The sequence below is a fragment of the Myotis daubentonii genome, chromosome 1, assembly GCF_963259705.1.
Source record: "Myotis daubentonii chromosome 1, mMyoDau2.1, whole genome shotgun sequence".
NCBI lineage: Eukaryota > Metazoa > Chordata > Mammalia > Chiroptera > Vespertilionidae > Myotis > Myotis daubentonii.
In genome coordinates this window covers 2,667,947-2,692,312 of record NC_081840.1, presented here as the reverse complement: position 1 = coordinate 2,692,312, position 24,366 = coordinate 2,667,947, and the positions used below count along the sequence as shown (strand labels likewise).

Here is a 24,366-nt window from a genome sequence, read left to right as displayed (position 1 = left end):
TGACAGAGATGACCTTCCGGCCGTGGGCCTGCACTCATCGGCTGGGTGGCAGTTGGTGGGTAGTTCATGCTCCTGCCACGTTTCTGCTTGTGTTTGTGGGAAGCTGGGCCTCCAGCATCTCCTGCTTTCTCACACGGCACCTGGGATCCCCAGGCTCGTATCGGAGCTGCACAGACAGTTCCTGGGCCCAGGGTTGGTGCTGCCTCCTCGCTCCTGAAAACTCCTAACGAGACTGAGTGACAGGGTGCTGCCTGCCGGGACCACGAACTGTTCTTTTTTTTTAAGATTTTTTTTTTTTATTGCTTTTTAGAGAAAGAAGAGGGGAGAGAAAGGTCAATGTGAAAGTGAAACATCAGCCCTGACTGGTTTGGCTCAGTGGATAGAGCGTCAGCCTGCGGACTGAGGGGTCCCAGGTTCGATTCCAGTCAAGGGCATGTACCTTGGTTGCGGGCACATCCCCAGTGGGGAGTGTGAGGGAGGCAGCTGAATCCATGTTCCTCTCTCATCGATGTTTCTAACTCTCTACCCCTCTCCCTTCCTCTCTGTGAAAAATCAATAAAATATATTTTAAAAAAAGAAGAAAAAAAAAAGTGAAACATCATCGGCTGCCTCCTGCAGGCCCCCAACTGGGGACAGAGCTCAAAACCCAGACCCGCGTCCTGACGGGCAACGCTTGCGGCACAGGACGACGCCCACCCCTCTGAGCCACAGAGGCCAGGGCTGTGTTTCTGTTTGTTTGTTTTCTGAAGAACAAGAATCGGGGTATTTTTCAATGTCCCCCCTTATGCGTTTCCTCAATGAGTATTTCACACAAGGACAAACGAGCTGAGGCAAGGTCCTGGTTTGTGCTTAAGAGACAAAAATTCAGCTATTCCTGAGACTGGATGATTCGAGTCGTTCTAGCAAATCCGTCACCAGAAACGCTCCATGCCCCCTTTCCAGTCAGACATCTGGACACCGGGTGTCCCGCCAGCATTTCCCAAGCCGGGGCAGAGCCCCCTGCAGGATAAGTGAGCATCACGCCCGCGGCTGCACCAGCGCCCGCGCTCAGCTCTCCGAGGCAGGTCATCCACAGCGCCGAGCTACTGGGCGCCACGGAACCCACTTCCCCGGGTGGTTCCAGGCTCGGCCGGGAGCCGTGGACTGTGTGCAGGAGGGCCCAGGAGGAGTGTGGCAGCGCCGGGCGGGCCTGGCTGCTGAGGACAGGCCTCTGTCTGGGCCTGAGCTGGACACCTGCAAAGGGGTGGATGCGCCACGAGGGGTCTGGAGTCACTGCTGCCCCTGGCACTGGGCTTCTGCTTGGAGTCAGCTGTGCCCCCCACAGAGCTGTGCATCCCCCCCCATGAGGACTCCCCGAGGGGCCCGGGGTGCTCCCCTCGCCTGGTGCAGGGGCAGCTCAAGGTGGTGCAGACAGAACGATTGCAATGTGCCCTGGGCAGAGGCCACAGGGACTCCATGGGGGCTCCCTGGGCGCCAGCCATTCCCCCACCTCCCACCCCACCTCCCACTCCACCTCCAGCCACACAGACAGGCAGGCTGCTTAGAGACAGGGCCGGCCAAGCTTGCCCAAACAGTAAGCCTTTTTTCTCCTGAAGCAATGTTTTTGGGGAAAAGTTCAACTATTTTTCAAAGAAATGGTTACATAAGCAGAGAGTCCACAGGGGGCAATTGAACTGCCTCTGTTCTTGGCTTGTCCAAAGGTGATGCCACTGTGTTTGGGATGGTCATCAGCTCAGCTCCGTCCCCCCCCTCTCCCCCTTGCTCCTCCTCCTCCTCCTCCTCCTCCTCCTCCTCCTCCTCTTCCTCATCCTCCTCTTCCTCCTCTTGCCCTCTCTGCCACCAGCCCAGCTGCCCTGTCCCCTTGGGGCTTCGGGCTGAGTGGGCGGAGGAAGGTGAGTGGCTCTGTTTGCTGCAGCAACTGGCTCTGAAATCTGTGTCTCTCTGTTTCCCCTTATTATCATTCTCTCTAATACGTTTTTATTGATTTCAGAGAGGAAGGGAGAGGGAGAGAGCGATGGAAACATCAGTGAGGAGAGAGGATCATGGGTCGGCTGCCTCCTGCAGGCCCCACACTGGGGATCGAGCCTGCAACCTGGGCCTGGGCCCTGGCCGGGAACCGAGCCGTGACCTCCTGGTGCCTGGGCCGATGCTCACCCACTGAGCCACGCCGGCCGGGCCAGTGTCTGTGTGAGCCCTGACTGCTCCCAGGCACCGCAGTCAGCACCTGCCAGCGTGTCAGCGAGAGGCGGGAGCAGCGCTGTGGTCGCTGACTCGCCCGGTGCCCCTTCCTGGGGCCCTACTTGGGGGTGGACAGGAGGGGACACACGCCAAGCAAGTGCGTGCGCCCGATCCCCTCCGGCTGGTGTCCGCTCGCCTAGCACGTGGGGAGGATGCACCTTGCGCCCAACACGAGCTCCCCACCTGGGAGCCAGGCAGATCCAGCTCTTGCCTCCTCTCTGCCCTGTCGTTGCTGTGCGGCCTGGGCAAGCCCCTTCACCTCTCTGTGCCATTTCTCCCCGGGGGAAAATGGCCACAATTTCAGTGCTAACCTACAAATGTGAGAGAGCACAGAGCATAATTACGTCTGGCGGGTGCCTAGGAGGTTGCCACCCTGGGAGGCCACAAAGCTAGCTGTGCGGGGGGGGGGGGGGGGGGGGCAGAAAGCAGGCCATGTGGGGGCCCTGGGAGGTGGTCCGGGCCCCCCTGGCCCGCTGAGACTTAGAGCAGCTTCGCTTTTCAGAGTTGAGGGCAGAAGGGATGTCAGTCCTCCTGGTGCTGGGGCTCCTGGCGGCTGGGCTCTGCCCCACTGCCCACGGCCTCCCAGGGGACACGCCGGACCAGAAGGTGACCCCGGGCAACGAGACGCCGGTGGACAACCGCCGACTGGCCTCCAGCAACGCCGACTTTGCCTTCGGCCTCTACAGGCAGTTGGCTCTGAAGAACCCCAATAAGAGTGTGCTCTTCTCCCCGAGGAGCGTCTCCACCGTTAGCCTTCCTGTCCCTGGGGGCCCGCGGCCGCACCCTGATGGAAATCCACAAGGGCCTCAAGGTCAACCTCACGGAGACGTCGGGGACGGGAATCCACCAGCGCCTCCTGCGCGCCCTGGGCCAGCCCCGCGGCCAGCTGGGGCTGAGCGTGGGCAACGCCATGTTCGTCAGCGGGCAGCTGAAGGTGCTGGACGAGTTCAGGGCCGAGGCCGAGGCGCTGTACGCCTCCGAGGCGCTCTCCACCGACTTCCGGGACGCCCAACCCCCGCGGCCCAGCGGCTCATCAACGACTATGTGAGGGAGAAGATCCAGGGGAAACTGCTGGACCTGGTCGGCGACCTGGACGCAGGGACCGCCATGGTCCTGGTCAACTACACCTTCTTCAAAAGTGGGTCCCGCGCGGGCTCAGAGGGACGCAGACTCAGTTCTGATCTTTCCCGGCGATGGCTCTCCTGGCCCAGCAGCCCGTGTTATTCCAGAAACCGCCACGGAGGAGGGCGCCCGGGGCGTGCGTGGGGCCTGGAGAGGGGCCTGGGCCCGTGGCCCGCCCTGCCCGAGGCATCGCCTTCTCTTGGGGTTTTCCAAGTGAGTGTGTCCCCCTCACATGCTGCAGAGGAGCCACTGACCTCTGTCGGGCCAGGGGGCCTTCTCGTCCGCCTGACGCTGGCCCAGCTCCCGGGAGGAGGCCGCTGTCCGTCCGAATCCCCGTGGGATGGCGTGGTGCTCGGGCGGCCTCTGCCCGCACAGCCGGGCCTGGCTCCGTCCCAGCCGGGCCTTGGTCTTCGGAGGGAGGGAGACTGCGGGACAGTGGCCATCTCCAGGGTGACAGCCTCCAAGCACCGGCAGCCCAGCTCTGGGAATGTGCTCTCCTACAGCCTTGAGGGTGCCCGTGGCCCAGGCCCCCACGTCACCGTCCGGCCTCCTCCCTCTTTCCCCAGCCCCCTCTCTCCTGTCTCCTATGCCCACACTCCCGTGTGTGTGTCATGAGCACCATTAACGGGTCTTCCATTCCCAGCCCCTCTCCCCCCACACCTGGGGGCGCCCATCTGCCAAGGAGTTCTTGCCAACCAAGCCAGGTCATTCCTAAGAGGAGCCGCGGATTGGCTGTTGGGGTGCGGAGTGTCTTCACCGTCCAGGGACCCCGAACAAAGGGGTGGGGCAGGGAAGTCCCCGCATTCACAGCTCTCCCCCTGACCCCGCCTGCCTCTCCCTCCTCCAGCCAAGTGGAAGACGCCCTTTGACCCCAAGAACACCTTCCAGTGCAAGTTCTACGTGGGCCAGGGGAGGTGGGTGACGGTGCCCATGATGAGCTCCGCGTACCTGAAGACGCCCTGCTTCTGCGAAGAGGCGCTCACCTGCTGGGTGGTGGAGCTCGGGTACGTGGGCGCCACCAGCGCGCTTTTCATCCTCCGGACAGGGGCAAGATGAAGGCGGTGGAGGCCGCGCTGCAGCCCGAGACCCTGCGCAGGTGGAGAGTCTCGCTGCGGACGAGGTGACTACCCCAGGCCGGGGGCGGCAGGCCATCCTCGCTCACCCCCACGCTTCCCCCGTCCTGCCCGCCCCCCCCCCCCATGTGGGCACAGCCTCCCTGAGGTCCCGGGTGGGTGTGCGGTGCTGGGACAGCACCTGGCCCGTGTCCTCGGTGTGGCTTCGGCCTGAATGTTTTCTTCTATGAGATGAAATATCAGACTTGCCAGGGGCTCCGGCTGCCTCTGACTCTCACATCATTCAAGTCGCGGGTCCTCATCACAGCCCCAGTCTCGTGCCCGTCCTGTCCTTGCCAGCCTCCTGAGGGTGAGGGGCCGAGGAATGGGGACTGGCGGAGGCCTGAGCTGAGACGGGCTGAGAAGCAGCTTTGCACTGTGGCCCGTGCACTGCTCCTGCCTCCTTCCACCCAGCTGGCCCTTCGCCTCCTTCAGGAGGGACTCAGGCTCGCTGTCACCTCGGTGCAGGAAGCCGCCTGCCTGGGGCAGCCTCCCAGGGCCTGCGAACCTCCGTGGGCATGAAGGGTTCCCCCTGCACCACTGGTTTGCAAGGGAAGGGCAGGGCCCCAGACCCAGCCGGCATGCGCTGACATGAACGATAAAGAGTGAATTAAGAGAGCGGCCGGCCGGTGTGGCTCCGGTGGTGGAGGGCTGTCCCATGCTCCAAGGCTGCTGGCTCGATGCTCAGCAGGGGGCGTGCAGGAGGCAGCGGATCCATGTTTCTCTCTTGGGATGTTTCTTCTGCTCTTTCTAAAATCAATGGAATACATGTCTTTAAAAAGGAGGGAAAGAAAAGTAAGCACCAGTGGTCAAGACAGCGAGGAAGGAGCCCATCTGGTGGGGCTCCGTGGATGAGCATCGACCTGTGAACCAGGGGTCACAGTTTGATTCCTGGTCAGGCACAGGCCCGGGTTGCAGGCTTGACCCCCAGTGTGGGGCATGCAGGAGGCAGCTGATCAATGATTCTCTCTCATCATTGATATTTCCATCTCTCACTCCCTCTCCCTTCCTCTGTGAAATCAATCTATAATAGTAAAAGCATAATATGCTAATTAGACTGGACAGCCAAATGACCTTCCGGACGTCATTCCGGACAAAGCCACAGTGGTGGGGGCCAAGGCAGAGGTGGTTAAGGGCAATCAGGCAGGCAGATGTGGGATCGGGCCTAAACTAGCAGGATTCCCCCTAGGAGTCCCAGATTATGAGAGGGTGCAGGCTGAGCTGAGGGACTCCCCCCCCCATGCATGAATTTCGTGCACCGGGCCTCTAGCATCTATACTAATAAAAGGGCAATATGCAAATTAACTGTCAGTCCACAACAAAATGGTGGCACCCATAGCCACAAAGATGGCAGTGCTGGCTGAAGCCACAGAGCCGGCCGGAGCGGGCAGGACCATGGCTTCCTTCAGGCGGGACGCTTGGCTTTTTTTGTCACCCCAGCAACGAAGGAAGCCAAGCCTCCCGCAAGCCCTGGCTGGCCACCGAGGGCCAGCCTCTGGGCGGCAGCCATGGAGCCGGCTGGAGCGGGCAGGAGGCAGCTCCAGGCTGGAGCGAAAGTGGAAGGTGGCGGCCAGAGCAAAGACCCGGGTCCCGGGTGCCGGAGGGAAGCTGGTGCCAGCACCCAGGGAAGGAAGGCCTATTCTTGCATGAATCTTTATGCACCGGGCCTCTAGAAAGTGAGGAATGCCTGCTGGCCAGTTTGGCTCAGTGGATAGAGCGTCAGCCTGTGGACCAAAGGGTCCTGGGTTTGATTCCAGTCAAGGGCATATACCTTGGTTGCAGGCTCCTCCCCGGCCCGAGCCCTGGTTGGGGCTCGTGCAAGAGGCAACCAATTGGTGTGTTTCTCTCACATCAATGTTTCTCTCTGTCTTTCCCTCTCTCTTCCACTCTCCCTAAAACTCAATGGAAAAATATCCTCAGGCGAGGATTAACAACGACAACAAAGAAAGTGAGGCAGGAAAGGCTCATTTGCAGCTGCAGGGCTTGTGGGAGGGACGCCACAGGACAGCTGTGAGGAGGGAGGCCGCAGACCAAGCATTGCTCACGTCTGTTCTCTCCTCTCCTCCGAGGCCGGTGGAGCTCCGCCTGCCGAAGTTCTCCCTCTCCAGCCTCTGTCACCTGGGAGGCGTCCTCCCCTCCCTCTCCAGCCTCTGTCACCTGGGAGGCGTCCTCCCCTCCCTCTCCAGCCTCTGTCACCTGGGAGGCGTCCTCCCCGGCTGGCGTGAGGGAGGTCTTCAGCAAGAAGGCCGACCTGTCGGGGATCACAGGCGACGAGAACCTGGCGGTCTCTCAGGTGAGTCGACAGCGTGGACATCAGCCTCCGCGTGGAGCTGGGAACAGCCAGGCCGGGCAGAGGCCAGGGAGTCTCCCATCTCCACACAGAGCTGCCCTCCTCATGCCCAGTCGCCCCCAGGAGCTGGGTGCTGAGGCACGGGCAGGCCCCTCCCTGCAGTGTCATGGGACAGAGCCGGGCGTAGGGGAGAGCCTGGGGTGCAATCGGCAGAGGACCCCTCCCACGCTCCTCCCCTTACTGCCTGCAGAGCCCATGGCTCGAGGCCTGTCCCCTCAGCTTTTTCATGGGTAAATGGGGGGAGAGGTCTTGCCCAGTGCCCCTGCCCCACGGCTCTGGGGTGATTGTGATGAAGGGGCACGAAGAGATGGGAGATCCCGGGGACCCTGCACTGTGTGCCTAGAAGCAGAGTAGTCAGAGAACGGGGAGCTGCTGGGAAGCCCTCCACCCTCATCTGCACCCCACCTCCCAAAGGGTGTGGCAATGGAAGGTCAAGTGCAGGGGTGGGGGTGGGGCAGCTGCAGGGCCCAGGGATGTGAATTCACATCCCCTGCGACATGGCCAAAGCCCAAGGACATGGGGCGGGGGCAGGAGGGATGCTGACGCAGGGCCCGCTGTCTGTGGGTTCGAACTCCGCACCAGCTGCCTGCGCAGGAGCCTGTGGGAAACGCCCTCCTGTGTGTCCCCCACAAGAGGGGGCGTGGGGGCAGCACCGTCCCTGGGCTCAGGCGGGGGACCCACCCAGGGTGCCCCTGCCCTGCACCCGGCAGGCCCCTCCCAGCCCCGAGCCTCCCGTGCACATGTGCGCATCAGGGCTCCGCACACCAGGGTGCCGGGAGGAGCGGACCAGCTGAGCCCGTTGGCGGCAGCGTGACAGTCAGCGGTGGGTAAATGCCAGCCCCCGAGAGCCGCGCGGGCGGGCGGGCTGCGGCCTCCTGCTCACCGTCTCGGGGCGGCCCCGGTCCTCACAGGTGGTGCACAAGAGCCTGATGGACGTGGCCCAGACGGGCCCGAAGCCGCTGCCGCCACGGGAGTCAGAAAGATGCTAAGTCTGAGAGAATCAATCCCACGGGCTTCTCTCGTGACGTTCAACAGGCCCTTCCTGTTCGCCATCCTCTCCGAGGACACCCAGAGCATCCTCTTCTGCGGCAAAGTGGCCAACCCCAGCGCAGCCTAGAGCTCCCTTCCCCTCGTGCCCTGGCCATGGAGGGCGCCTGTCTCCGGGGCAGCCTGGCCCCGTGCACCGCACCGTGGGCTGCTGGGCCTCGCCCTGCCTGCCCCTCCTGGGGAAGCGCCCCTGACTGCTGGTGGCTCCCACGCGTGCCTCCGAGGCTCCGTGACCTCCGACAGCAGTAAGCCAGGGGCCTCGGCTCGGCGTGTCCCTGTGCCTTTCCCGGATCTGCCCGACCCCACGCGCTGTGGCCGTCCACAGTGAGAGCCCGTTCCCTCGGATTTTCCCTGGTGAAGGGGTGACAGTTCTGGGCTACTGCGCAGTGCCCAGCAGAGCAGGTAAGAGGTGCTAGGCAGTAACCATGGCTACGGGCGACTGTGATGAAGATACACTAAGATAGCGGTCGCCAACCGGTGCTCCGCGGACCCCTGGTGGTCCCTGAGATTTGAAAGGTCGGCAACCACTGCTCTGAGAGACAGAAGAACCCGGGGGCCCCAGGCTCCCAAGTAGGCTCCGCCCCCTGCCAGGCTCTGGGCTCTGCCTTCACCCCCAGCAGCCCGGCCCGGACAAGCCAGCCTGGACCTCAGGCCCAGGGCCAGGAGGGACCTGCTGCCCGGTGTCGCCTCCCGAAGGCTCGCTGGTCCCAGTCCCGGTGTCACTCTCCCTCCCCAAGGTCTGCCCACGTGGCCACCCTGTGGGGACTCCAGACCTGACCTCACCTGGCACAGCCGGACCCCTGGCTCCTGCAGCTGAGCCAGGCCTTCCTCGTCCCAGAATCTCCCCCCCAACCCCCCAGCACCCCAACCCGGGGAGAGTGGCCCCGTTTCAGAAGTGAGGTCCTGAGCCCTGCCCCTGCCAGAGGGCCCCCCGGCAACCAGAATGAAGGTCGGGGAGCAGCGGAGCGTGAGCACCCACAGCAGTAAAAGCCATCACCCGTCACGGCGTGGAGAGGGCTGAAGCTCTAGGCCCCAGGGGTCACCAGGCATCGTGACGAGGCCACCAACATCGAACACGGGCTTGAGATCCAGCTGCCAGGCCTCACCCAGCCCCTGTGGGGGCCTGTGAAGTAGATGCTGCTCTTGCTCCCATGGTATGGATGAGAAGACTGAGGAGCAGCGGCTCAGAGAGCTCCCCCAGGCCGCACAGTGGGTGATGATGGCGGTAGGATGCTCTCCCAACTTGCTCGGCGTCACACACACACTCTAAACCACAAAGCGATTCTGCCCTGAACGATTTCCACAGTGACGGCTCTCCCCGGACTCGGACTGTGATGGGCAAGACAGGTGGTGAGACGAGAGCACCCAACTCTGCCAGGGAAGCCAGGGAGGGCTCCCTGGAGGAGGTGACTTCTGCCCTGCGATCAGAGGGAGAGTAGAGGATGGGTAAGTGAACAGCAAGGAGAATGTTCCAGGCAAGAGAAAGAGTGATGGGAGGATTTTTAAGAAACCGAAAGAATTGGGCAGGCCTGGAGCAGGGCCGGATGGAGGGCTGAGGGGCTACAGGGGCCACCGTGGAGCCGCTGGGCGCTCGGGGCCGGGCAGCTCAGTGAGGAGGCTGCCATGGCTACTTAGAGCCGCAGGCAGCTTTAAGGGAGTTCAGACAGAGAGTGGGAGTGAGCAGACTTGCGTCCGAGAAAGAGGCTGCGGCTGCTGCGTGGAAGGGTCCGGGGCCCGGGACTAGGCTGTGGGCTGCACTGAGGCAGAGATGGGGCCGCTGACGAGGGAGAGGGGACGCTCCAAGGCTGTGGGGAGCCGGTGGGAGGTGTGAGGGGAGGAAGGAGGAAAACGCATGTGGGTGTGGCTCCTGGCGACGACAGCTTCCCCGAGACGGACCCGGGGAGCAGCGTGCGGAGGGAAGTGACATGTCAGGTCTGGACACAGCCGCGCCCTCAGTTCCTGGGAGACAGACAGGACGTTGTCAGGAGTCAGGAGGGAGGTGGAGGCTGGAGGGAGCAGCAGGACACCCCGGGGTGGGCAAGTAGCCATCGAGGCCCCACCCCGAGTCCCAGGTGTGCAGAGAAGGGCGTGCTCCTCCGAGGGGTCGTCTACGGGCAGCTCTCCAGCGAGTGGGGGGCCGGGAGGGGCCCAGGGGAAGGTGTCCCCCCAGGACCCGCAGAAGGTAACCAAGGGGCCGGGAGGGGCCGGGGCGTGAGCGAGTGGGGCCTGGGCCGCAGCGGCGGCTCCCCGCACCCCAGTGCCAGGTCCTCTCCCTTCCGTGACTTGGGCAATTCGGAGGTGCCAGGGAGAACCCCAAGTCCCTCCTTGAGGGGAAAGGTGAAAGCTCTCAACGTAAGAAGGAAACAGTCCCGCTAAGACCCGAGGGAGAAGGACTCTCCCACCGTGAAAGTGAGAGGGGAGAGCAGTGCGCCGGCTCGCTGCCACCCTGCACCTGCGGGCGCTGTGGCCGCAGCAGGGGCCGGGCACGTTGGCACAGGAGGGAGGGTGCGGCCGGCCACTGAGGCACGGAGGAGACCACGCTCACGCAACTTTTAGTACAGCCCGTGGACCTCCTCGCTCTCTTCCATCATTAGTTATTGATTAATTTATCAGTGAACTCCATCACCGGTGGGATGTGCAGGAGAAAGCACAGCATGGGGTCAGTACTGTGGTTTCCGGCCTCCAGGGGGGGCCTTGGACGTGTCCCCCTGGATAAGGGGGGGCCTGCTGAATTAATAAGTGCCATGCGTACACCTGGTTTGGATCATCATTTAAACAAACCAAGTGTAAAAGTAAATTGGGGCCTGGCCGGCGTGGCTCAGTGGTTGAGCGTCCACCTATGAACCAGGAGGTCACGGTTCGATTCCCCGTCAGGGCACATGCCCGGTTGCAGGCTTGATCCCCAGGGGGCAGCTGATCAATGTTTCTCATCTATCTCTCTCCCTCTCCCTTCCCCTCTGAAATCAATAAAAATATTTTTTAAAAAATAATAAATAAATTGGGGAACCCATTAGGGAAACAATGACTTGCACACTGACGGTATTAAGGAGTTTACTGGTTTTGTAGGCTGTGACATATACTATTGTGGCTAGGATGTTTAAAAACTCTTACAGATGAAGGGGTGCTTAGGATTGGCTTCAGAGCATTCCCAAGGGGACGGGGTTGGGGGAGGGAGTGATCCTGTCCTCAAGTTGGTGACATCGGACGGAAGCTGCCGACGGGGACGTGGCCATCCTCTCCATTACACGTTAGAATTCTCCCATCACCAAACCTGGAGCAGACAGGAAAGTCCTTGAGAGCAGGGCTGTGCCTTAGTCCCAGCACTGGATGGATGAGTGGGTGGTGGATGACGGACCCCCCTGTCTGCTCCCTTGACTGAATATCAAGCGAAAGAATTGAAAATCCTGAGACGTCAACAAGAAGTGACTGCGGGGCCCCGGTCGATGGCTCCGTTGGTTGGAGCGCTGTCCGTATGCCAAAACGGTTGTGGGTTCGATTCTAGGTCAGGGCACCTACCTAGGTTGCGGGTTTGATCTCCGGTTGGGGTGTGTATAGGGGACAACCAATTGATGTTCCTCTCTCATATTTCTCTTGATATTTCTCTCTCTCTCTCTCTCTTCCTTCTTGTCTCTCTAAAATCAAGAAACATGTCCTCGGGGGAGGATTTGGAAAAGAAGCGGCTGGGTGGGTGTTTAGGTCCAGGCGGTGGGTGCGGAGAAGAAAAATGAAGTCGGAATGGGCAAACCCGGCAGGAAGGAAGCCTGCTCCCACCCATGAGCCCACGCGCACCTGCCCCTCGCCCTGTCGCCAGGCCGCCTTTGTCCCTCCCCGCCACCCGCCAGGACGGAGAAGGTGTTTGGGCTGAAAGGTTTTGCAAACACTCTCTCTGCTGGGCACACATTAACCTTTGTTTATGCGGCTCTGAGTGGCCGGGCCTGCTGTCGTCCGGAGAGCTGGGCTTGGCAATTTGAAAGACGCCGTTCAAGAGTCGGAGCCCACACCCCCGGGAGGCCAGACCCGGGGCACGGGCTGCGTTCCGTGACGCGCACGGCGTGGGCACAGGGTGGGTGGCCGCGGAGCGTGTCTCGGCAGGAATGGAGCCGGAGCGGCTGCAGGCGGCCCCAGTGAACTCAGTCTCTCCCTGGATTCAGAGCCCACAGGCGTCACTACATTGAACTTCCTGGCCACCTGGAGTGGGAGGGGCAGAGGAGGAACCGGGCCTGGGGGAGGGGCAGGCTGCAAACAGAGATGGACTGAGCCCCCGGGCACCAGGCCCGCCCGCCGAGCTCTGCCCCGCACGGACCTGGCACAGCCGGAACGCGGGCGGGCAGTTTGCCTCCTGCCGGGGGTGCTGCGGGCGACGTGGGCCACGGGCAGCCTCGGGACAGCCTGCCAGTCCCACAGTCCAGCCTCCGTCCCCGCACCGACAGGCTTCTGTGTCCCGGGCCACGACTGCGGAGCCCCTCAGCTCCTTGGCAGGTCCAGGTGAGTGGGGGCTGCGGGTGGGGCTGGACGGGAGCCACGGCCCCCAGCCAGCGTGGTGGACCTGCCACGGGTCACCTCACGAGTCACACGGGAGCAGGCACACACGGGAGCAGGCACACATGTGAACACACATGTACACACACCTGCACCCCTCCTGCTCCCAGAGCTGTCTGTGCAGGCAGCAGCTTGGAGTGGTGCTGGCTCGCTCTGCCTCCATGGCCTTCAGCACGCTCTTCCCTCTGCTGAAACCCTTCTCCTGACTCATTTCCAGTCTCAGGTCAGGGGCTCCCTCCTCCGGGGAGCCCTCCAGGAGCTCCCTGCCTCCTGCAGGCTCCCCTCCCACTGCCATGGCTCAGGGAGCTGTGACCAGCCCTGCACTGCGTCTCTCCTGGTGGCTGGTGAGCTTCCGGACAGGGCCCCGGACGCATGTTTGCTGAATGAGTCGGCAAGTGAACGAGCCAGGGTCTCTCTGGGCCTCAGTTTCCCCATCTGTGCAGCGCTCGGATTGGATCATGGCATCCAGGCAGCTCGAAAGCCCTATGGTCTGGGGGACCTGCCCGCACACTGTTCCGAGTGAATTCCGCGTGCCTGTCCCCCGTGAGCCCGGGCACCCGTGTCTCATCCATCCGCTCCCCAGCGCCCAGCTCAAGTCCCGACAGGCTTCCAGCCAATGTTTGTGTGGTGAATGGATGAATGAACGAATGAACAAATGAATGAATAAAGGAATGAACTTGTCATTAAAGCCAAGATATTCACCAAAGCAAATTACCTGGCAGATGGACAGCGGTCGGTTCCCTGCCGATAGACAAAATGGAACCAGTTTTACCCTCGGGGCTGAGTTCCCGTTCTTCTCCCCTTACAGACAAGGGGACTCAGGTTCAAAGGCTCGGGCTGCCCACGGTCCCGTGGGAGAGCCAGAGGCAGGGCAGGGGTGTGCCGGTGGTTATTCCTACCCACACCCGAGTGCACCCCTGGGGCCCGCTCTGGCCCTCACTAACAGAAAGTCTGGGGGCCCCAGGAATCTGCTGAGTCAGAATCGCTAGGGGGGAGCCCTCAGTTCTCGGGGGTCATGATATCCGCTGCTTCCCTTCCCGGGGCTGCCCTGTGCCAGGCCCTGGGCAGGCTCCGCTTGGTGCCCAGTCGCTTTGAATTCCCACAGCCCCGTCATGTGGGGGTGCTGAGCCCCGTCCCACGGAGAGGAAGCGGAGGCCGGGGCGGGAGCGACTTGCCCGGCGTCTGTGGGCTCCAGGGGACAGCAGAGGCTGGGCTAGCAGGCCCAGGTCGCCAGGACTCCTCCCTGCACCCTGTGCTGCCTCCGCTGCGCTCTCTGCAAGTCCAAGGGCACATCCTGGCTGGAAGAGGGGTCAGCGGAAGAGGGTCTCTGAGCGTGCGCAGGAGACCCAGCTCTGTGAGCAGGACAGGACGTGGGAGAGCTGGGGGGGTGGGGGTGGGGACACAGGGCAGAGGGGCCTGCCCAGGCCACAGAGCAGCGGAGAAGGTTCAGGGGATTGAGCCTGTGGCCTCTGGGCTGCTGCCCCTCAGGGCAGACCAAACGGAGCCCCCGTGCTCTTCGGGGCCAGGCGCCCAGGGTGCTCAGTGGATGCTGTGGCTGCTTCTGTTCAGAGGGGGTGCTGCTTGGGCATCTCACCATGACTCCACCCCCGCCAGGCTCCGGGTTCAAGCCCCGACTCCACCACCTACCAGTTGTTTGACTTTGGGCGACTTCCTGAGCCTTTCCTCTGTTTTCTTATCTGTGAAAGGGGGTGTAAACACTGTGAAATGGGGTGTAAACACTGAGAAGGGGGTGTAAACACTGAGAAAGGGGGTGTAAACACTGTGAAATGGGGGTGTAAACACTGAGAAGGGGGTGTAAACACTGAGAAATGGCGGTATAAACACTGAGAAAGGGGGTGTAAACACTGTGAAATGGGGATGTAAACACTGTGAAATGGGGGTGTAAACACTGAGAAGGGGGTGTAAACATTGAGAAATGGGGGTGTAAGAACCGTGCCTCCCCCGTTGCAATGTGAGGATGAAGAGGGGAGGCCTGGGAAGTGTTGGCACAATGCCGGGCACAGAGCAGACACTGAATATTAGTGACTAGTGGCCCAGTGCACGAAATTCGTGCACGGGGGAGGGTGTGTTCCTCAGCCTGGCCTGCACCCTCTCCAATTTGGGACCCCTCGAAGGATGTCCTACTGCCAGTTCACAGGGATCGGGCCTAAACCAGCAGTTGGACATCCCTCTCGCAATCCGGGACTGCTGGCTCCTAACTGCTCACCTGCCTGCCTGCCTGCCTGATTGCCCCTAACCACTCTGCCTGCCGGCCTGCTGGCCCCCAACTGCCCCCCCTCCCCCGCTGCTGGCCTGCTTGCCCCCAAATACGCCCCCGCCAGCCTGATCACCCCAAATTGCCCCTGCTGCTGGCCTGCTTGCCCCTACCTTCCCTCCCCACTGGCCTGCTCATCCCCAACTGTCCCCCTGCTGGCCTGCTCACTCCAAACTGTCCCCCCCCGCTGTCCTGATCACCTCCAACTGACCCCCACTGATGGCCTGTTTGCCCCCAACTGGCCCCCCTGCTGGTCTGCTTACCCCCAACAGCCCCACCCCCCAACAGCCTGATCACCCACAACTGCCCTCCCCTCTTGGCCTCTAACTGCCTCTACCTCGGCCCCGCCACCATGGCTTTGTCCAGAAGAACATCTGGAAGGTCTCCTGGAAGGTCTCCCGGTCTAATTAGCATATTACCCTTTTATTAGTATAGATATATTTGTCTGTAATATGGTTATGATTGCAGATATGAGTAGGACCAGGTAAAATTTTATAGAATGGGCCTTTTATTACAGACTAGGGGCCCGGTGCACGAAATTCGTGCACTGGGTGAGGGGGGGGGAGTGTCCCTCAGCCCAGCCTGCCCCCTCTCACATACTGGGAGCCCTCAGGCGTTGACCCCCATCACCCTCCAATCGCAGGATCGGCCCCTTGCCCAGGCCTGACGCCTCTGACAGAGGCGTCAGGCCTGGGCAGGGGACCCTCATTTCCCCCCATCACTGGTTCTGCCCCCAGCCCAGGCCTGATGCCTCTGGCCCAGGCATCAGGCCTGGGCAGGGGACCTCCAGACCCCTCCGATTGCTGGCTCTGCCCCTTGCCCAGGCATGATGCCTTGGCCAGAGGCGTAGACCCCCATCACCCTCCGATCGCCTGATCGGCCCCTTGCCCAGGCCTGACGCCTCTGCCAGAGGTGTCAGGCTTGGACAGGGGACCCTCATCTCCCCCCGATCACTGGCTCTGGCCCCTGCCCAGGCCTGAGGCCTCTGGCCCAGGAATCATGCTTGGGCAGGGGACCCCCATCTCCCTCTGATCGCTTGCTCCATCCCCCGCCCAAGCCTGATGCCTCTGACCCAGGCTTCAGGCCTGGGCAAGGGGACCATCATATCCCCACAATCCCCGGCTCTGCCCCCCACCCAGGCCTGATGCCTCTGGCCCAGGCATCAGGCCTGGGCAGGGGACCCCTAGCCCCCCGCCCAGGCCTGATGCCTCGGCCAGAGGAGTTGACCCTCATCACCCTCCGATCACCAATCACCGGATCGGCCCCTTGACCAGGCCTGAGGCCTCTGGCAGAGGTGTCAGGCCTGGGCAGGGGACCCCCAGCTCCCCGTGGTTGCAGGCTCCGCCCCTGCCCAGGCCTAACGCCTCTGGCTGAGGCGTCCAGCCTGGGCATCAGGGACCCGCAGCTGCAGCGGCCCCGCGATCGTGGGCTTCGCTTTAGGCCCAGGCAAGGGACCCCTAGCTCCCGGGACTGCCAGCTTCGACTGTGCCCAGCTCCCATCACTGGCTCCACCCCTACTTCCTGCTATCACTGGCCAGGGCGGAAAAGGCACCTGATTCTCCAATCATGGCTGGGGGGCAGGGCAAAGGCGGCCCCAGAACCACCTTTGCCCTGCCCTCCAGCTTTTAGCTCCCCCCTGGGTTTCCGATCACTGTCAGTGGCAGGGAGCTTCTTCCTGCTTTCCCTTTCACCTCCCTGCATTGTGCCTACATATGCAAATTAACCGCCATCTTGTTGGCAGTTAATTTGCATATAGCCCTGATTAGCCAATGAAAAGGGTAGTGCCGTACGCCAATTACCATTTTTCTCTTTTATTAGTGTAGATGGTTTGCCATGTATGCGTTTTTTCTAAAGAAGTAAAAATTACTTTAAAAAATGTTTAAGGAAGACTTTGAGAAATGTACAGTATCTGCTTTTCTTCCTAGAAAGTTGTCACTTTAATGCCAGAGTGAGAATTATTTGTATGCTCTGTATGTCAGCATTGGGCCTCTGTGACTGGGGGCACTTAGCTTGACTTGAGAGTAATTATCTTGCTCACTGGCTGGGAGGGAGGGTGTGAGGCAGAGGAGATAAATACTGGGTTCTGGATTATTCATAGATTGCTGGCTTTCTGGATTGATTGTGCAAGCCCCTCCTTTTATTGATGTCCACGTTCTATTGACAGACATCTACCCTGGGAGAGAAATGAGATGAAACTCTCTTTCTTGTCATTGTAAAAAGTATTTGAATTCCTAAGGTGTGATAAGGCCACCCAGCCATCCACAGTCAAGGCACACATTTTCATGGAGGATGTTCCCACTCTTGAATAAATTAAAACAATTTTTTTCTTTTAATTTAAACTTTCTTCTATAACTGTTTTCTTGTTCCTTAAAAGCTAGTTTTTTTGAAACTACTTCTAAAGCTTTTCAAGCTGTATATGTCCTTGGAGTGAATTTATAAATAAAAATTGAGCCCGGCCAGTGTGACTCAGTGGTTTAGCATCAACCTATGAACCAGGAGGTCACAGTTTGATTCCAGGTCAGGCCACATGCCCGGGTTGTGGGCTTGATCCCCAGTACGGGGCGTGTAGGAGGCAGCCGGTCAATGATTCTCTCTCATCATTGATGTTTCTATCTCTCTCCCTCTCCCTTCCTCTCTGAATCAGTAAGAATATATGAGAGAGAGAGAGAGAGAGAGAGAGAGAGAGAGAGAGAGAGAGAAGAGTATATATGTTTGTAAATAAGAAAACATGTATTTGATGCTCTTAGAAAGTCTTATTTTCTTTCATTAAAACTTGTGCAGTATAGGGAACTCCATAGATTCTCTTAATTTGAAGAAAGTTAGAGGGAAAGGTACTAATTCAGAGTTCCTTGGGAAAATGTGTCACTTATATATTTTTTTATGTTTTTTTTTTATCAAAAGCTGAAATATTTTCTATTCAGAAAATATATTTGTATCTAAGTATCTCCTATAATTTTAACCCTAAAATATCAATTTAAATATTTTAAAAATGGTTGGGATGTTTGTTTTTTTAAGTAAGTTAGGTTACTGGAGTTCTACATGTTACCGGATCACCTGGGGTAATTTTCTGATTGGAAAATTAAGAATTATAGTCAGAGGGGAGGACATGAGAATTTTTAAAGAACATATTCAATTTTACTTTAGAAGCCAAACCTCTCTTATCATGTGACTTGTTTTGTATGATTGTTAAACTATATTATCACATCAGCATTGCTGCTATTGGGACAAACAGTGACAGTTGGTTCAGGTCATTTGAATGTCCACTGTCTGTTTTAACTTGTATGTTCGTTTTGACTCTGTCATATGCTCAGACTTCAGTGGAAGTCATGAGAACCTATTGTTTTTGCCTCTCCCTCCTTTACATTGGAAATATTCTTTTTTACCCAGAGGGACCTTAACTTTGATGTGAGGGATTGTTTCCGTTGCCAATGTTTTCTTCCTTGCCAAGTAAGAGAGTTGTTGTGAACACTTCAGTGATGCCTTCCCCAGGATGTTTGCAGATGTGGTTGGGAAAAGCCATTTCATCCCCGACCTTTGCATGTCAGGTGCTGGGGTGCCGGGGTGCCGCCTCGCCTGTGCCCCGGCTCTCCGGTCCCGATGCGGCTCTCTCCCTCCCTCCGATCACCATGGCGACCACGGGGTGCAGGCCAGGAGGCACCTCTGGGCCCCCGGGGGTGCTGCCCGGCCTGCAGCCCGGCTTTCCAATGGCGATCACCTGGCTCTTGCCTGCTGTCTGGGTTTCCGATCACTGTTCTTCCATCCTTCCTCTTTTGCCTCCCATCATTGTGCCTATGTATGCAAATTAACCACCATCTTTGTTGGCAGTTAATTTGCATATCACCCTAATTAGCCAATGGGAAGCGTAGCGGAGGTACAGTTAATTACCCTTTTTGTCTTTTATTAGATAGGATTACCATTACCATTGCTGTTGTTGTTGTCCTCCCGCGCCCCTGCTTCTAGAATCTTGACCAAGGACTCCAGAGGATGGAGGCCCCCCAGTGGTGGCTGCTGGTCCCTGCGCTCCTGGCTGTGGGCCATTGCCTGGCCCTGGCCAACCAGGAGGATTCTGGCCCCATGGACCCCGGCCCCCTGGACGTCCCTCCCGGGCCGGCCCTGCCCTGCCACAAGCTCTCCGTGAGCAACATAGACTTTGCCTTCGACCTCTACCGACAGCTGGCCTCGGAGGCCCCCGGAGAGAACGTGCTCTTCTCCCCCGTGAGCATCTCCTGGGCCTTGGCCACGCTCTTCCTCGAAGCGCCCGCCGCCAGCAGGGCCCACCTCCTGGAGGGCCTGGGCTTCAACCTCACCCTGGTTTCCGAGGCCGAGATCCAGGAGGGCTTCCGGGACCTGCTGCGCAGGCTCCCCGTGCAGGGCCCCCAGCTCCTCCTGACGCTGGGCCAGCGCAGGTTCGGCGGCCTGGGCCCGGGGGCTGCCCCGGACCCGGCGGGGGCCCTGCACGGCATCCGGGAGTACGTGGAGAAGCAGACCCGGGGGCAGCTTGGCGCCTGGGTGGACGGACTCAGCGATGCCACCGCGGAGGTCCTGGTGAGTCACCTGCTCCTCAGAGGTAAGAGGGGTCTATCCCAGGACCCTCCCTCGGGGCCCCCATCACACCACAGCCCCGCTCCTCACAGCCTCCAGAGCCTCCCCTGCTGACTGAGATGTAGGAGCTCCAGGAATCCTTGATGCTTCTGCTTGCACACCCCCAGTGACGGGGAACTCATCACACGTCACGTTTTAATACTACTGTTGAGTTTTTTCAAAGAAGGATTTTTCCAACTTTAGTGTGCACAGCACTCCCTGGGGAACTCGCTTACAATGCAGGTATCTTGTGCTTGTCCCCAGAAGATTCTGATTTAGGGGGCAGGTTAGTCAGGGACCCAAGACCCATTTGAGAGCAGTCCCCGTCCTCCCCCCGCGGGAAGGCTGCTGCAGGAGGGCTGTGATCTCCACGTTAGTAACTGTGGGCAGCGCTGAGTCACGGAGCATGAGCCCCTTCCTCTGGCAGGTCCAGGAGGCAGGGATGAGAGCGGGGAGAGCCCCAGCGCTGGGAGAGCCTTTATTTTCCCAGGAGAGCGATGCGATCACGTGCCTCGCTCCTTAATCACACTCCTAGTGTCCCCCTAGGGCACTGTCCCCCCCAGGGCAGCAGATGAGTCCGGTCCTTCTCGTCCTTGCACAGTGAGTGCTTTGTGGGTCTCCAGGGAAGTCACACCCACTCTCATTTGACCTTCTCACCTGGATGAAGCACAGAGGCTATGGCTCGTGTTTCCTTTTCACACATGAGGAGACAGATTGGTTTTAAAAGAAGTGATTGGCCTGAGCCCCTAACGCATGACTCAGCTACATGCCTGGGAATAGTTCTCGCCTGGTGTATGCAAGCCTGTTTGCACACACACACACTCTGAATACTGTCATGCCAGTCACTGTGCGTGTTTGATTTTTACTGAATTCTCTTCACAGCCCAACAAGGCGACTTTATTATGTCCACTTGAGAGATGGGGAAACTGAGGCCCGGCGTTCGGGGACTTGCCTTAGGCCTGCCAGCCAGGCTGAGCCGAGCCCTCAGATCCACACACATTTTAGAGCAGCTGGTGCCACATGATGGATTTTTTTTTTCCTTTAAACGTAACCACCTCTGGCCCCAGCTGGTGTGGCTCAGTGAATAGAGCGTCGGCCTGCGGACTGAAGGGGCCCGGGTTTGATTCCGGCCAAGGGCACATGCCTGGGTTGCGGGCTCAACCCCCAGTAGGGGGCGTGCAGGAGGCAGCCGATCAAGGATTCTCTCTCATCATTGATGGTTCTGTCTCTCTTCCTCTCCTTTTCTCTCTGAAATCAATAAGAATATATTTTGAAACCATTTTTTTAATTAACCACCCCAAAGAGAGTAAGGAGACCAGAGAGCAAGGCAGCCCTCACTGTCGGGCACTGCTCTGTCGCTGAGACCGCACTCACCCCGTGCCCCAGACAGGGGACGCAAGCGCAGGGCAGCGAGGGCTCGGCCCCCGGGCTGCGCAGGGAACGAGGGACAGGCCAGGAGGCAGTCACGGGGCTGGGCTTGGCGTCCACTGTGTTCTCCCCACCCTGTGCCTGCCCGATGGGTGGCCCGGAGCCCATTCTCCACTCTCTCCACGGCAACCTCGCGGTTCTCGTCCCCTCAGCCGGGTGGGCGCGACCCTTTGACCCGAGAGCCACCAGCCTGAAGGAGTTCTTTGTGGACGAGCACAGGGCCGTGCCGGTGCCCATGATGCGGCAGAAGGCTCGCCACCGCTTCCTGCACGACCCCGAGCTGCAGTGCACGGTGCTGCAGATGGAGCACGCCGCCGGCGCCACCACCTTCTTCGTCTTCCCCCAGCGGGGCCGGCTGCGGCAGCTGGAGGACGCCCTGCTGCCCGAGACGCTGATCAAGTGGGACAGTCAGCTCAGGACCAGGTAGCGCGCACAGCAGGGCCGGGGAGTCAGCTCCTCGCTCAGTCAGTGCGCCTCTCAGTGATGGTCCCCCCAGCGCACTGTCCCCCAGGGCACTGTCCCCCCAGGGCACTGTCCCCCCCCAGGGCACTGTCCCCCAGGGCACTGTCCTTGGCCTCCCTGAAGGTGTCAGGATGGGGCCTGGTCAGTTGGTGTCTGGAGGCTGGTTCTAGTCCCAGCTCTGGTGTCCACTTGAGTGACCCCATGATGCACAGAGTTCCATCCCTTAAGCAGTGGGGGCAGGAAAGAGGGCCCAGAACAGATGTTGAATGGAGGACAGCAGGTCCAGGACAGATGTTGAATGGATAAGGATGGAGGGCCCTGGACAGATGTTGAATGGAAGATAGCAGGTCCAGGATAGATGTGGAATGGAGGACAGAGGGCCCTGAACAGATGTTGAATGGAGAGGATGGAGGGCCCTGGACAGATGTAGAATGGAAGACAGTGGACCCTGGGCAGATGTTGAATGGAGGATGGAGGACCCTGGACAGATGTTGAATGGAGGACGGTGGGCCCTGGACAGATGTTGAATGGAGGACGGTGGGCCCTGGACAGATGTTGAATGGAAGACAGTGGACCCTGGACAGATGTTGAATGGAGAGGATGGAGGGCCCTGGACAGATGTTGAATGGAGGACGGAGGGCCCTGGACAGATGTTGAATGGAAGACAGTGGACCCTGGACAGATGTTGAATGGAGGACAGTGGACCCTGGACAGATGTTGAATGGAGGATGGAGGGCCCTGGACAGATGTTGAATGGAGGATGGAGGGCCCTGGACAGATGTTGAATGGAGGATAACAGGTCCAGGACAGATGTTGAATGGAGGATGGTGGGCCCTGGACAGATGTTGAATGGAGAGGGGGGGGGCTGGGAGGGCAGGGAGACCAGAGGTGCGAATGGGGGTGAGAAGCTGCAGGCCTGGAGCTGCTTTGGGGCCGAGGCTGGAGCCTGCGGAGTCACCTGGGACACATGCAGCCACTTCTGGGGTCTCAACAGCAAACCCATCTGTCTCCCGCAGAGAACTCGATTTCTACTTCCCCAAGTTCTCCATCTCCAGCAGCGCCAGGCTGGAGCTGCTCCCAGGAGCGGCTGTGGGCGGAGGCCTCCCCGAGCCCGGACTGAACATCTCGAAGGTAACCTGGGATCCGGGTCAGCGGGGGTCTCTGTGCCTGCGGGCCGCTGCGGGAGGAAGGCGCCCGCATCTCCTCACACGCAGAGCGGCTGTTTTCCACAGCTCGCTCGGCACATCGCCATCTGTGCTCCGCGTGTGTCCCCCATTCGTGCACACCCGCCCCCACAGGCACCGGGGCCGGGGGTCAGGCCCCACCCCTGCCCTCGGGTGACAGCCCAGACAGGGAAGGCCGGGTGGGTCCACACCATCAGGGCTGGACTGCGGAGGACGCTCTGGGCTCCTTCCTGATCGTGGGCCCGTGGGACCGAGAGCCCGGCCGGCGTGGCTCAGTGATTGAGCGTCGACCTATGAGCCAGGAGGGCCTGGTTCAATTCCTGGTCAGGGCACAGGCCCAGGTTGCGGGCTCATCCCCAGCGTGGGGTGTGCGGGAGGCAGCCAACCAGTGATTCTCTCTCATCATTGATGGTTCTATCTCTCTCCATCTCCCTCCCTCTCTGATATCAATAAAAACATATTTAAAAAAATAAAAATAAAGGTCTGGTTGATCCCTCCTTATGGGGTCAGTTGGCGATTCCAGAATTTTCCTTGCAGGTTGCACACAAGGCTGCGATGACTCTGGATGAGGGGGGCACAGAGGTGGCTGCCGCCACCAGCATCCAGCTCACGCCGGGGCCGCGCCCCGACCGCGACCTCCACGCCTCGCCCGCTCCAGACACGGAGTTCAACCGGCCCTTCCTGGTGATGACCTTCCACACGGACACGGGGAGCATGCTTCTCCTGGGGCGGGTTGTGAACCCGCTGGGGTGCTGTGCCGGGTGACCCCGAGAGCGGGCCGAGTCAGCATCCGTGTGAAAGGCCACGGCCAGCGTGGCTGCCGGGTTCAAAGGCTCGGAGAAAGAGCTGCCGCGCAAATTAACACACAAGACAAGAAATGATGATTTTGAAATTATGGGGGGAAGCCAGGGAAAACTCAACTATATAGTCAAGTTCCACTAAGTCTCCGGTCGGTCTGCTTTTATTTACTAGCGTACACAATTGCCTTTTAGGAATGCAAACAGACATATCCATGGTGATCGTTTAGTGAACAGGAAGATTGTCAGGTTGGGGAGTTTGCTTTAGGCCATTGAGTCGGCAGGAGGTAATAAAATGCAAATACTCACCCTGTGAATATCAAGAGTCCAGGTCAGCTTTCTGATGGAAGTCTCCCTGCATTTATATTAATTACTGTTGATCTTGGTTTCCAGCACATCAGGTCTTGTCACATCACGGGGTGAGGGGGGAGGGGGGGGCGGGGGGGGGAGGGGAGGGGGGTGGGGGGGACGGCGGTCCCTTCTTCGTCTGGAAGGGCAATGGGACTGTCTCAACTCAGCGGCGGCGGCAGATCCCCTGGGGCAGGCTTCGTGCAGCCGCGAAATCACCCCCGGCCCACACGCCAGGAGCTCCCGTTGCAGAACCCTGGTTCTGAGACGACGACACCGGGTTCTGTGTGTGGGTTTCGTGGGGCCCATGGGGTGAGGGGAGGGCGGGGAGCAGGCTGTGCCCCGAGTGAACACCTGCTCTGTGCCAGGGGCACCGTGTATTTGAACTCATTTTGAAATTAATTCCCACATCAACCTAACAAGACAAGTGTTCAGTGTGACTCTATTTGGCCTTCGGACGGTTTCACCGACCGAATACTGTGTCTCGCTTCGTGCGGCTGAGGCCCGGGACTTAAGACACAGGCCCAAGGTCACTCGGCGAGCAGGTAGCGCGGCTGGGATTCAGGTTGTTTGATTGCGAAGCCCGGACTCCTGCCATTTCCATCCATGTGGCTACATCGCTGATTCTCCAGCGTGCTGTGTGCACGAATCCCCTGGCAGCCTGTGAGAAGCACCCCGCCGATTTGGGCTCAGCTGGTCTGGGCTGGGCCTGCGGTCCGGCCCTCCTCCCGTGGCCCCGGATGCCGAGCTGGCCAGTGACCACCCTGGAGCAGGTGCAGCTGCTCTGCCGTGACCCAGGGAGGGCGAGGCTGGTGTGGGCAGCAGGCGGGGGTGGCCCCGGCCCCAGCGCTCCGCGGGGCTGAGCAGGCTTGGCAATACCGCT

The 24,366-nt window shown here is 59.8% G+C and overlaps 1 protein-coding gene and 1 pseudogene across 2 annotated transcripts; both read left to right on the top strand.

Annotated features, from left to right (window-relative positions):
• The first annotated feature begins 1,074 nt into the window (after positions 1-1,074).
• Positions 1,075-9,224, top strand: LOC132229099 (serpin A3-8-like; annotated as a pseudogene).
• Positions 9,225-11,855: 2,631 nt separating this feature from the next.
• On the top strand, positions 11,856-23,257 carry LOC132229072 (putative serpin A13). 2 transcript variants are annotated; one of them, XM_059685881.1, is made up of 6 exons: positions 11,856-12,354; positions 16,848-16,953; positions 18,644-19,250; positions 20,845-21,115; positions 22,171-22,285; positions 22,876-23,257. In XM_059685881.1, exons 3-6 carry the CDS (start codon positions 18,668-18,670, stop codon positions 23,101-23,103), a joined length of 1,197 nt encoding a protein of 398 aa, XP_059541864.1. In that variant the 5' UTR covers positions 11,856-12,354; positions 16,848-16,953; positions 18,644-18,667; the 3' UTR covers positions 23,104-23,257. The 2 variants fall into 2 exon arrangements, with proteins under 2 accessions (XP_059541864.1, XP_059541863.1); XM_059685880.1 differs by lacking the exon at positions 16,848-16,953 and having other exon boundaries at positions 11,858-12,354.
• Positions 23,258-24,366: the final 1,109 nt, after the last annotated feature.

Coding starts and splice junctions, on each gene's coding strand:
- LOC132229072 (XM_059685881.1), top strand. CDS start 18,668: ATGGAGGCCCCCCAGTGGTGGCTGCTGGTCCCTGCGCTCCTGGCTGTG. Junction 21,116..22,170: donor GACAGTCAGCTCAGGACCAG/GTAGCGCGCACA, acceptor TGTCTCCCGCAG/AGAACTCGATTTCTACTTCC. Junction 22,286..22,875: donor CCGGACTGAACATCTCGAAG/GTAACCTGGGAT, acceptor TTTTCCTTGCAG/GTTGCACACAAGGCTGCGAT.